The following is a 13760-nucleotide window of genomic DNA, read 5'->3' on the forward strand; positions in this document are numbered from 1 at the left end:
CTACCCTGTCTGTTGGCCCTCTCCTTTGTCTTCTCTGTGGGACCCCGATCAACCTGGGCAAAAGAGATCTGCGCGGGACACAGCGTTGGTCGGATGTGGGCCTCGAACGTGCAGCGCAGTTCTTCCAGCAGGGTGAATTCAATGAGTATGCCAGCCTGGTGGAGGCCATGGGAGATTCTCTGGTGTACATTTTTGATTATATTCGAGTGAAGGGGATCTTGTAGGATAGCCATTGGGTGGAAGGTCTGGCCCGACCCCTTATGCCACTTGTGAAAATCATTGTTGAATCTTCATCAATGAGAAGTTCCCTGTCTAGATGTTGTAAGGTCCTAATTACAGCGGAGGTGGAGAGTAGACAGAGGTTCAAGAAACAGTGGGGACTAGGTTGGGGATGGTGGTGGAGGAGGATACTTGGGCAGCTATCTTTAAATCCCTTTTCTAGGGCTGCTTGTACACAGCAGCGATGGAGCACAACTTTAAAATGTTACACATGTGGCACCTTGCACCAGAGAGACTCGGCAAAATGTTTCCTGGGGTGTCCCCAGCCTGTCCGAGGAAGTATGGTCAACATGGGACATGGTTCCACTTATGGTGGGAGTGCCCTGTTATTCAGGAATTTTGGGCAGACCTGCAGAACTGGAATAATGAGATTACGGGTGTTCCTCTGTCCCTCTTCCCCCTCGAACTCCTCTTTGGCATCTCGTCCCTGGATGAGGTCTCGGCTCCCTTACCCAGGTGGTTCACGCCATGCTCCGAGCAGGGAAACTGGCCTTAGCTCAGAAGTGGAAAAGCTGCTTGGTGCCGGTGAAGTCGGACTGGACGGCCAAGCTCTGGACGATATTTACTTACGAGAAACTTTCAGCTTTGACTCCCGATACTATGAACTCTTTCCTCCAAGACTGGATGGTGGTTCTGCTCCACGAGAGCTGTGAATCGATGAGACTATGAATCCTCTTGGTATAGATTGATGCTCATTATGTGTGTGCCTTCCAGTGTCTGTTATTTCATTTTCTCTTTCAGTTTGAGCCTGATATGTCAGCCGTCGTGAAGTGTTTGGTCCTTCATTGATTTGAATCTGTGACTCCATTAATGTGTTGGATACGGTTGTTTCTGAGCGGGGGGGGGTGGGCGAGAGTGGTGGGGAGGGGTCTTCTATTTGTTGTGTTTATTGAGGCTATTGTTGGTCTGTTGTTTTTGATTTTTTACTTGCGTTTGGATTCAATAACATTTAAGTGGAAAAAAAAGAAAGTGCCACCAGGCATCTGAAGGCTCAGCAAACCTTTCACTAAATACGAAAAATTGTAGACTTTCTATGGAATGGTCACTGCAAGGGATCTTAAATCACCAGCATTGCCTTACAGTTGACATCAAACAGCAACACATGTGCAAGAGCCACCAAATGGACGTTCAACGCACCACATGTTATAACCTTCTTCTAGTGTGGGTAGCCTATGCATGTAGTAAGGTACATCTGCACATGCCTGCAATCCTGCACACACACATCATATATAAGGGCATGTGCAGTGTCCTGCTCGTGCGAATGCTGGTTCACACAGGGCAAAGATGAGGGTGCACAGCCCATCATAACATTGGTGTTCTCCTTTCGGTATATTTCAAGCACAGTTTGAATATTGCGTACATTATAATTTCTCACTATTCCTCCCTCAGAATTGAGAAAGAAAATGTTTTTCTTGAAGTGCGCCAATACTCTAACATACAGATGCCTTCTCTTAGTTTTGCTTTTTCTCTTGGCCTTGACATTACAAAACGGCCAGAAGAGCCTTTCAAAAGCAGGATGTTACAGTCGCTACCATACTATTGTTTACCTAAAAAGAACTAACAAGCAGTGTTGCTATAGTTTGAACACCTTTTGTCTGCTAAAATAATGTTGTCCATCCTCGTTCGTCCTCTCAATTGCGAATTTCGGACTCTGCTCGCAGTTCCACAACCAATTTAACCAACGCATGGCCGGCAAAAACCACTGGGGCAATGGTTCCTACAAAACATCCTTTTCATAATGAGGTCATAAACATGTATCATGGCTTCCCTACCAAATAGTTTTAAAGTATGTCTTCCCTCTTTTTCATTTGTATTTATTTATTTATTTAGACCGCTAGCCCAAAGGTGTCAAAGCCCTTTCACATATAAGACGTTACAATAAGAAGTAAACAATAAGGAAACAGAAGGCAGTCACCCAAGAGTCAGACCATAGCGACTTTCAAGGGTGCTCTTCCTGCCACAAATCTTCTAACCCAAAAGTAGCTGTTATACCTTAATACAGAGGGACTGGCAGGCTTTCATGTGTTTTGCTTTGTATTCTTACAATCTTCTCCCGCTGGCAAGATGGAATTGAAAACCACACCGATGATATACTGCTGTCGGGAAGCATTTCACTCTTGCTGCCAGTTTCTGTAAAGGTATCGGATCATCACTAGCTGTCTATGAGCTAAGGTGATATTTGTAGTATCTGCCCCGCCGTGGTTGTGAAATTGCCGATCTGCAAGTGGACCTCACTGTGTTTCTTTAATCAATCTGACTCCCAGTTGGCGCTTTTCTGTTCAATGGTCATCTGTCTCTGACTATGTGCATGTTTGATTGCACAGTCCTCTCTATTCAACCAAACTTTTGAAAGGAACAATTTCCATTGTATCTTACACAGTGTATCTCTTCAAAGGGGAACGTGTGCATAGATTTCATTTGAAAAGATCATTGTACATAGGGACCCACTTGTGTTTCCACGTATGCATTTGTGTGCCTTTCAAAGAGCAGCCCAAGTCCACAAATGGAATGCTCCATTAAATGCTCAGAAAATGTTCACATTACACTGCCCCTATTTGAGTAGTCACAAGGGGGTGTGTAATGCACGACAGGGTCATTGCCAACCCTGTCATGCATGTGTTTTTGTTTTTTAATAGAACAGCTGTGTTATAGACTTGCATTTCTAGCCCTCTAACAGGAGTTTAATTGCTTTATTCTTTTTACATTTCACAAACACGGGCCCTGTCATACTTGCTCTCGACACTAATGTAGACAAGAGGGCAGGTCAGAACCTCCTTCTGAATTATGCAGGTACCTCTGTGGGTAAGATGATCCGAGCATTTCTAAAATAAGGCAAATAAAGAAAGTCCATTCTCTATGCTTTTTCATTTACCTTCATTTGTATGTCCCCATTGTATCCTTTCCTTGGCCACCAGTAATACTGAGCTCTAGGATGCAAGTCCAGTATTCTAGAACTCAGTATCACCAAAGAGCGGTGTTAGAAGCGAGTTGAACAATGAAATGCTCACATCTATACAAGCGGCTCAAATTCAGATTATTCCACAGTTTGGAACGATTTCAGAACCTCAGCTACAAATGGTTTGAATCTGTGAAGCCAAGACAAAAGCCACTGTTGAGATACTTTTCAAGCAGGTAACTAATTTGTATACAGGGGGACTATTATCTCCTAAATTAAAATTAAGCATTGAACACCTGTTCCAAGGACTGGAACAGGTGTTAATGGCCCAGGTCCTGAGTTAAAGGCCCGAGCAAAGCGAGAGCGTTTAATGAGTGGAACAGGTGCTTAACGCTATTAGTACCTGTCCCCTGGACTGGGACCAGGCTAACTGGCAAGTATTTTCTTTCCGTGAACTGGCCGCCATGCAGCGTCCTGTACATGGAAAAAAATACTATGCAGACATGGCCACCATGAAATAGGAAGGTGGGGCTCCATAAGGAGCCCCTCTTCCATTTCCATGATGGCCAAACGGAGTGGGGAAAGAAGCTGCAGCAGCAGCACCCTTCGTCACAGCAATCAGGTAAGTGGGGATTGGGTGGTGCAGGAAAAATGTACTGCTGGGTTGGTGGGGGGAAGATGGCCATCAGGCGGCTTGGAACGCGGTCTTTGATTAGCAATGTGAGCCTGCACTCTGTACCTCCTGATTGGCTGGCTTCCCTGCAAAGCGTGTTCATTCATCTTAGGCTGATTGCTTAATTTCCATCAGTCTCTTCTTATCTTCATAGGTTTTGACCTGTACACACTTTCCACTACCTTGTTCCACCTTTTGAAAGCACCAGACTGTACTTTCTAAATCTTCACCCCTGGCCATCCACCCAAACCATCTCCGGCACAACTCCCCACTATACTTCAGGTGACAGTTACACAATGACTAACTATTGGCCGTACATCAATCTTGTAAACACAGCAAATGTATTGGGATGTGCAATGTGCTGTTCATGTGATCTCTCATACCACAGGCACCACAGTAACACAAAAGAAGCCCTCCCTCTACATAAAACATTGGTTGAGCAGTGGCACACTTGGTAAGCACTATGGCACAGTGTTAGCCATCATGCTATAGGTATGCCCGTTTCTGAATATTGAATACATGGTCATGAATTTATGATCTGATAAAGTGATCCTATATGACGTAGAGTTCTCATTACAATGCAAGGAAGTGATTTCAAGGAAATAATACATTTGCTCACTAGACAGAGGAAGGACAAGTCAGAGGAAGTAATTTCCATGAAAGGTGACTTGTGGTCATTATATCTTTGGAACTAAGCCATCGGATTGAAGAGAAATCCTACTAGCCAGGCTGCCTCTGATGGCACTTCTGAAAGAGCACGACACTCTGGAGCCCCTGCAGTTCAATGTCATCTCTGGTGACAAGTGAGTCACTTACATGTGTCAATCGGTGCTGAGTGTGTTGCGCAGAGTGGAGACGCTTTCACATAGTGTGCCAAAGCAGCAATCTATGGTACACACATATTAACATCCTTTACCAGTTCAGCTCTAACACAAAAGATTGAAGCTCATCATAAGAAAACAGAAGTATTGCTTTGTATAAACGTTATCATTTTATATTAGATCAATACATATAAGCGTGACGTGTGAAGATGGGCAAGCGCATTCATAATTTAAATGCAAAGCTAAACAAGTCAACTGAATGGATGTTGCAGTCAAGCGTTAGAGATAGAAATTCAGCAGCAGTGCATTGATCCACAATATCATGGGGTGATGGTCGCCCTATCAGCAGTGAGGAGATTGATCCCCTATGGTAGTTTGCATATTTTGGTTCCCTCCGCCCATCCCCTCCATCTTGGATCTACAGAGCTTAGCTGAGCTTTAAACAGTGAATGGAAGAAGTCACGAGAGATGTAAGACTAATTGGGTGGGAGACATGGTCAAGTCCACCTGCTGGCACCTGTGGTACCAGTTTACGTGCTGCTTGTGATCTGAATGTTCCAGAAGGGTACAAGCGTGCCAACCAATTGTAGATGGCCATATAACAAACAGGGCTTATAGTTTGATAGCCAATGGTGTACCGTGTATCTAGTAACTGACGAAGATGACTTGCACTAGGGGTGTGCATAATAATCTTGAGAAAGCTTTTTCACAAATTTACGTAACATTGAGCTATGATTCAATGATGTCCCTACCACAGCTTAATGAACATGTGTGTGATAATGTGTAATCTGCGAAGGCCATAGGTATACATTGAATTCAGGGATGAGAGCAAGCTTAATTGTGTCATTTCTACTCCCATAGAAAATAATGTGAACGCAAATCCCATGCACCCTCACTCCTGACTCTACTTAGGGGAGAAAAAGAATCTCACACCTGTGGGTCTCAATCTGCAAAATAAAAAAAGGGAAGGGCACTCATACTTAAATCAGAATGTCCTCAAACTAATCTCCAAATTCTTTGCATTCTGAATCGATAACACCTCATCCATAACCCAAAACCTGCAGATTTTGGATGCAACTCAGTGTACGTATACTTTGAAATTGTACATATATACCAGCAACCCACAGCAACATATTTACTACTCCTGTTTATACTATATTTACCCCTTGTGTTAGTGTTATTGGTGAAAGCAAAGTTCTTTCAATAATTTGTTATGTAACGTTTGTATCATTTAGAAATGTTTTGAAGTCAAGAGAGTTTGATAGAAGGACTAACAAGTGACATAATTACAACTAGATTGTATCTTTACATTCAGAATTAAACATAGAGAGATATCATTATGCAAATCTTTGCATGTGTTGAGAAATGGCAAGATTTACGCTGGCGGGTTATTTTTGTTTTTGTAGCAAGCTGCATGCGATTGTGTAATATTGTAGTGACTTCGCCCTGCATAAAACATGCATGGAATTTATATTAAATTAGCCTGTTTCATGCCCCAGAATTGTGGGGTGGGATTAAATGAAAGAGGGCATTAAATCAGGAGAGCCTCTTACTGAAACAAACCAATATGTAGCCGTTCATGTCTGCAACACTTACTATGTCTATCCCTTTGATTTGAGATCCCTCCTGATGCAAACGTGCTCTCAGTCCGGAGTCACCGCCTGTGGCATGCATTTCACTGTTTAAAGCTCAGCTAACATCTGTAGATCCAACATGGAGGCGATGGGTGGAGGGAACCAACAATATGCAAACTACCATAGGGGATCAATCTCCTCACTGCTGATAGGGCGACGATCACCCCATGATATTGTGGATCAATGCACTGCTGCTGAATTTCTATCTCTAACGCTTGACTGCAACATCCATTCAGTTGACTTGTTTAGCTTTGCATTTAAATTATGAATGCGCTTGCCCATCTTCACACGGCACGCTTATGCTTTCTGATCCCTCTTTCTTCCCGGGTCTGAGCTTACTAAATATGTGACACCGATGTCCAGAATTCTATATAATGGTGGCACCCCCTGCAGTGTATTCACTACATATAGCAAGCCTTTATGATAACTTAGTCTACTTGTGTTGCTGCATCTGTACAGTTATAAAATGACTTGCATTTTCTGCAGTGCTCTTCACACGTGCAATCTTCATTCTGCAAATGAAAGGTTACTTGATTCTTTACTTCACAATCAGATTCTATAAGATCTATGCATCTTCTTCTTTGACCATTCTTTCCAGTGCATCATGCTCATTTCTTGTGACATCACCAGCCTCTTTTCCTCTCACCTTCATATTCCTTCAGGGATCTCCTCCAAGAGATTGTCATCTATGCGGGGTTACATCATATAGGGTCTTCTCAATGGATAACTTTTCTCCACGACTGTCGGTGGAATTGGCACAATCACTGGTGTCGTGCATGTCGTGATTTCCTGTTTCCAACATATAGACAAGATGGGGGCGGGACTTCCTGTAGAGGCATTCAGCTGCGCCTCTACAAGAGACTTTTCCAGACACTCTGGGGTGCATTTATTTCTGCAGATTAAGCAAGGGTACTCTTTGTCCCCCACCAATGCTTACCTTCTCTGCCCCATGAAGGAAGCAGCTTTTTACTGGAAGAACCCTGTAAACACGTAATTTGTTTTCAGTGTTTACATGGGATACACACCTTTGTCCTGGTATTTTTTCAATTGCTTGCTATTCATGGTCCTCCTCTTTCCAGCCACCTCATCATCTTGCCCTGCTGTAACTGCATACTTGGCCATGAGAACAGGACCAATGGCCTCGTGGCTGCAGGATCTTGGCCAGTTCTTAAGCATGCATATAACCCCTCCATGGTCCATGACACATGATATGCAGAGAAGGAAGAGAAACGTGTGGGCCATGCAAAGCCTGTCGATGAATGGGTCTTTGAGTCACATGTTCTTATCAGTGTAGGGTGGGTGACAGTGGAGGGAAGGTTAGTGAATTTGGAGAACAGAGAAGCTGTGATGGGGAGTTTATAGTTATTCACTAGAGGTGGGTAAGCAGACAGGCATGACGATGCACTCACAACAGAGTAGCCTCGCACCACTTGGCACTCCAAGAGGCCAGATGGCCTTTAGTTCCCCTCAGGAATGGCTAGCAAACCGAGGTAAAGCACGTGGAGAGATAATAATTTTCTCAAGTCCTGGGCAATAAAAATGTCATCTCTAAATTAACACACTGATGCCGTATGTCTCTCAATCATAAAATCCCATTCCACATACAGGTATGTTATAAAAGGAGGAACAGCCAGAAGGCGAGTGTTTGAGTTAATATGCTGATGGAGAACATGGAGCAGGGTGAGTGAAAAGCAACGTCACGCCGAGCGGAGAGAGAGTATGAAGTGAAACGAGGGGGGAAGTCAGAGAGGAGGAGGAATTGAAATTGTAAAGATGATAGAAGGCGGTAAAATATATAATGAGGGTGAAGAAGAAGAGCAGGGGGAAAGTTGGAGAAGAAAGAGAGGTGAGAGACAGGGATGAAGGGAGACAGGCAGAGCCAGCAAAGAGAAGCAAAACCGAGAACCTAAGAAGAGAGAAGAGGACTGGAGAGAAGGGGCACAAGTCCTGAGAGTAAGACTTAAGAGAATAGAGCCCATTAGGATCTGGACCAAAGACTGGCTGTGGAGCTGGTGAAGAGTGCAAGGACCTGACTGAAGCAGTAACACTGAGAATAGGGGAGGTGATCTACAGTCCAGCTCATAGTAGAGAAGGCAAATCCCAATATCACACAGGGGGCAGAATGCTGGAATTGCCATGAGGTCCACCTGTCCATGCAGTATCTGACATCTGATCCTCATTAAGGGCCTGCTACTTGGTAGTTGAGTCCTACAAGACTAATGTGAGGAACAGATAAACGCTCTCAGTGCTATGGTGTGCTGGGTGGGTGTGCTAGAGGGCTCATTGCTAGTGTGACAGCTGAGTACGGGGGGGCTTGGCTTGTTAGTGATCAGCTGACTTGATATGATATGATATGGCATTTGTAACGCGCCTATACACAAGTGTTTCCCCTGCCATGCATAATAAACTGTGTTCTGTTTAAATATCTATCTCTGTGCCTCTTTTGATCTTATTTTGTTTCGATAGTATATATTTTGGGACTTAGAGTTTCCTCTGATGACTCATCGGGGAGTCCCCACCTTCCTGTCTGGGGGTGATAGTTTATCCGGGAGGTGTACTAGGTCAGTCAGGGCACAGATGGGAAGAACCAGGTCTTGAGAGCCTTTGTGAAAGCAAGGTGATCCTCTATGCAGTGGATGCTAAATGGAATCGAGTACCAGATAGTGGGAGCTTGGACTGAGAAAGAAGATCCCCCTATTCTGGTTGATTTTGCAGATGGGCTGACAAGGAGGAGAGTTGTGCAGGATCTCAGGTTTTTGGTGGCCCTGTATATTCGGTTCCATGTGTTAGCATCCCCGCAAAAATTTTGCCATCCAAAAATATCGCCATATTTATGCGGCGATATTAAGGCATGGAATCTGCGGGGGACACCCCCGCAACCCCTGCATTATTTTTAAAGGAGCGGGGGACACCCCTGTAAACCCTGCTCCCAAAAGTTATCCACCCAAAAATATCGCCTATGGCCGTTCCAGACTACCATATATATGACAATATTTTTGGTGGGGATAATATGTAGTGATACCAGATATTCGTGTCCTGTGTTGTGGGTGATGCACATTTCCTAGCAGGTGTATCGTCGCTCGATCGGCAGCCAGTGAAGGACACAGAGGGTGGGTGTGATGTGCTCTCTAGGGCCTAGGGCAAGAAGGAATCTTACTGCAGTGCTGTGTACCCGTTGCGGGGGGAGCAGCTATACAGTGTTAGCATTACCTAAGCTTGAGAGGACGATAGCCACAATTGCAGTGACTCTGTGTCAGAAGGTTAGGTAGGGGAAGATGTGCCAATGTACTTAGGAGTGTTCCCTGACAAAGTCACAATGCAATTTTGCCCTTCATTCACAATTACATTACATAATAATTTATTTATACAAAATTAGGTTTATCAAAGTCTCTAGTAAAGGTTTCTGCAGATGCAATATGTGCATGTTCAGGATGGAGCATAAAGAGATAACAAATATTAAATACACCACCATACTTAACTTGAATCCTTACCGAATTGTGCCACTGAATAATACTGGATCTTGGAGAATGATTGACAGCCGGGATCTCAGTGTCTGCAATGGGAGTTTAGCAATGTCTATGCCATCGATGATAATTCTTCCTAAATAAAACAGCAAAACTAGACGTTAGTTTCTAACTATGAGCATTACTTTGTGAACACTGTAAACCTTGCTGGGCTGATTGCACAGGACACGTCAACCCAAACAGCATCTCTGGCACACTAAAACTGCTGCAGTTTTTACTAGGAATGGTCTTGATGTGTCTGATTGGAAATGGGAGGATCTGAATTAGCAGACCAGAACATGTGTTGGCGGTACATTTGACAGTTTTTAAAATGTCCCATGCAAACACAAACGGTACAATTTGCAGTGAGTTACACTGAAGTAGTGAGGAGATGCTTGTGAGCATCACGATTTGCCACTGTTACTATTAGGCATGCATCTCAACAAAAGCAGGCCAAATGACTATGCTAGTGGACAGTGCTGTGTGGCCACCTGACTTAAACGGGCGCTCAGAATGCAGACCCCACTCAGCCTGGCCACCGCTCGTGATCGACCTGATACTCTGTGAGCTGGAAGAAGTGGTGATTGGTTGTAGTTAGTGGACAAAGGAATAGAGGCAAGTAAGGAAGGGGAATGCTAGCATATGGGTTTACGCCAATGTTGTAATATGTCTCAGTGCTGGGTCACCCCAGTTCTCCACTTCAAGCCGTTATACTGCCAGAAGACAGACCTATAGGGTGGTACAGAGTCGAGCAGGGTTAACAATCTCACTGTGTATGACAACATGGCAAATCATGGGTTGACACATGTTGTTTCTGGACACATAGATAACCTATTAGCACGATTAGCTATACATCCCAGGTGAACATATGACCTGACACTGAAAATTAAGTGCTCTTTGGCAACTGTTAAGTGAAATCTACCCAGGCATTAGTGGAGTACATCAATAATCATGTGTCAACGAAGGGTTCACTTTTTTATCTGAGGATGGATTCACCTTAAGTCCCCCGTTCTGTTATTTTTTTATACAGAATACTTAATCAAATTATGCATAATGATATGTTTTAGCAATTGTGTTTATGGCACATGTTCTACTATCATTGCCTCTTTAGAAATGTGCCCTGCATATTAGCCTTTGGAGCAATGTCAATATAGATACCTTTTCAAACTTCTGTTAAGGTGAATTGATTCACACAAGCAGTACACAATCATATCTCAATAGAGAAGCTTATAAACAAGAACAAAAAAAGCAATTGCCATAAACAGTAATGGCTGAGGGTGTGAAACGGTAGAAGACACCATTATGGCAAAAAGAAAAACCCTTATAGAAAAAACATCTGCAACAAACTTTCAACCAAATGTTCCTTTCCCCCAAACAAACCGTGTAGTGTACAAATGTACACACAGCTAATTATGTAGCGTACACCAACAATACTTCAAATCCTTAAAACAATTCCTCAATCACTATATGAAACTAAAAGACAAAATTAGAATGAAAACATTACAAACCATGGTCTCCTGCACAGTGCACAGCCATACTGGAATGCAAGGACATTCATTAGCCTGCATTTGAGAAGCACCTTCCACAACATCAAAATGTTAGTAACACACCATTCTGCTATACAAAATCTTGTGCCTAGACTGTGCTATGCAAAAACACTTGCTCTAGAAATGCAACATTTAAATAACATTATCCTACATGGAACAGCCAAAGAACTCCTTTGAAAAATAGAGCACATCCAAAGTAAATATGCTGGCACTGAAGTTGACTGTAACTTCAGGAAACATGAGTGAAAACCTTACAAACACCAACCTCCTAACAAACACATACAAAAAAGAAATAGCTACATTTCAAAACACATCTGCTGAAATGTCAGACCAAGTATTTGTCTGTTGTCACAGAACTTTTTATAAAAAGAGCACAACAATAGTAGATATGGCCTACAAAATAGAGGACAATGAGGAATCCCAGTGGTTCCAAGTAGCTTTTTATCTAACAACTGAAAATAAGTGCAAAATAACTGACCCCTCAATAGTTTGCATGTACTGCAATACAACCTTTGACAATAAACAATGCCATAATGTGCTATCACTAATAACTTAACTTGTACGAGAGCATTATAATCCAAACAGTACACCCATTTCAAGCTATAATGTGCCTTCAACCCAAAACAGCTAAATTGCCTCCATCTGAGGTACTAAAAGGCATTTGTGGCAAAGTAGTATATTTGCCATTAGATAATAAAGAAAATGTAGAAACTCTAGAAGTACAACAGGCAATATATCAATCTTTGAATGTAGTAGTTAATGGTGTACCCACAAAAGGCAAATATATTTAGTAACAGCTAGTCTACTTAAACAAATTTAGAGAAGCCCTACAATATCTCAAAGAAAACAATGAATACTTCAAAGATGAATATTGAAGAAACCTTAAGAGAAACCACCCAAGCAATTCAAGATTCATCAAAAACTGGCCAATTTGAACGTGCAGATCCTGTTACAGCAGCCAGCAATTTATACAAGTATACAATTCACCCACTACACCCCAAAGACACCATAGATTATGCATTAGAAACATAAAAAATGTGTCAAGCCAAAGGATCACCAAGGATCACCAATGAGCACATCAGAGAAAAGTCTAGGAGCCATTCTTTTCCTCTACTCTTTCCTACAAGAAAAGGAGGAACATATGATGAAAGATCCACACAAATTGCTGCATCAGAATATCACTCTTTACAAATGTATTCTAAAGACCCCAGATTCAGACAAAATGTATAATACATTTTCCACCTCCTCTTTGAAGGTGAACGAGAAACTCTATGTTATGGAGTTGCACACACATTAAAAACAGGCTCTATTTTTTTTACACGTGCCTGCTGCCCAACTTCTTCAAAAGATAAAAGACAAAGATGAAGTTTTGCAGTCAAGTTTCACAAATCTCTTGGCAAACGTGCATTGAACAAAAGAATACTGGTTCTGACAGCACACTGATGGGTGTTGTATACTAAGGTACCTAAGCTGACACACATGGTTTGTGACTTTAAGTTGCGCAGAATACGCATGGCATGACTTGCACAACTTCTTAGGCACTGCAAACCAAAGTAAAGATGGAATACATATAAAAACACAAGGAAATCTCTGTTTTCATGACCCTGTCAATGTATCAAGGTACTTTCCCCATTGCTTCATTGCCATGCTCCACTTCATCTGCAATAAAACCAACCCTCCCCTCAGAGAAGTGGAATACTTCTTTTAGGGAAAAGAGAATCTAGAGGAACATCACACATCCACATGCTTTTATGGATAAATGATGCTCCCAGATTTGGCCATGACAGTGATGCCACTGTTTTACAATTTATTGAAAAATACATTACCTGTGACATCCTGTCAGAAACCACACATAGTGACCTACGTACACAAATCTTACGCTTCCAAAAAAATAAGTGTGGCAAATACTGCTGACCTAGATATAAAAACAAAGGTAAATACTACACCAAATGTTGCTTTGGCTTTTCTAGACCAGTCTGCGCAAAAGGATGTGTAAATAGCTTGGTGTCTTCTGTCAGACATAGTGTAAAAGGCAAATTCCCTAAAAACACATACAAATTAAAAGGAATAAAGCATCAAAGTACATCAATGATTACAATGCAATAATTGCCCTCTTGTGGCATGCAAATATGGTCATACAATACATTGCAGACATTTCCACTGCAGTTGCAAGATACATCACAGCCTATCCCACCAAAGCTGAGAATGCAGAGCTAATAGACCTCTGCAATGACATATCATCTGACAAAACACTGTCACAAAATATTGTACAGCTTTGGTATAAATATGCTCTCCCATAGAGAATGTGGGTGCTAAGAAGCTGCAGACCGCTTAACAAGTACAGCCTTATCTGGCTAATCTGAAAACATTGTCTGGCTAAACCTTGGTCCAGTTTCATCCCAAAAAA

General features: G+C 42.5%; 1 protein-coding gene across 1 annotated transcript in view; it reads right to left on the reverse strand.

The window, feature by feature from the left end:
• The window catches only part of ABCC8 (ATP binding cassette subfamily C member 8), a 1583626-nt gene that overhangs the window by 34011 nt on the left and 1535855 nt on the right, over positions 1-13760 (reverse strand). Inside the window, exon 37 of the mRNA XM_069623778.1 lies at positions 9795-9903. Coding sequence (XP_069479879.1) covers positions 9795-9903 — 109 coding nt within the window. The remainder of the gene's footprint in view (positions 1-9794; positions 9904-13760) is intronic.

The sequence above is a fragment of the Ambystoma mexicanum genome, chromosome 11 (assembly GCF_040938575.1).
Source record: "Ambystoma mexicanum isolate Mex_15411 chromosome 11, UKY_AmexF1_1, whole genome shotgun sequence".
Lineage (NCBI taxonomy): Eukaryota > Metazoa > Chordata > Amphibia > Caudata > Ambystomatidae > Ambystoma > Ambystoma mexicanum.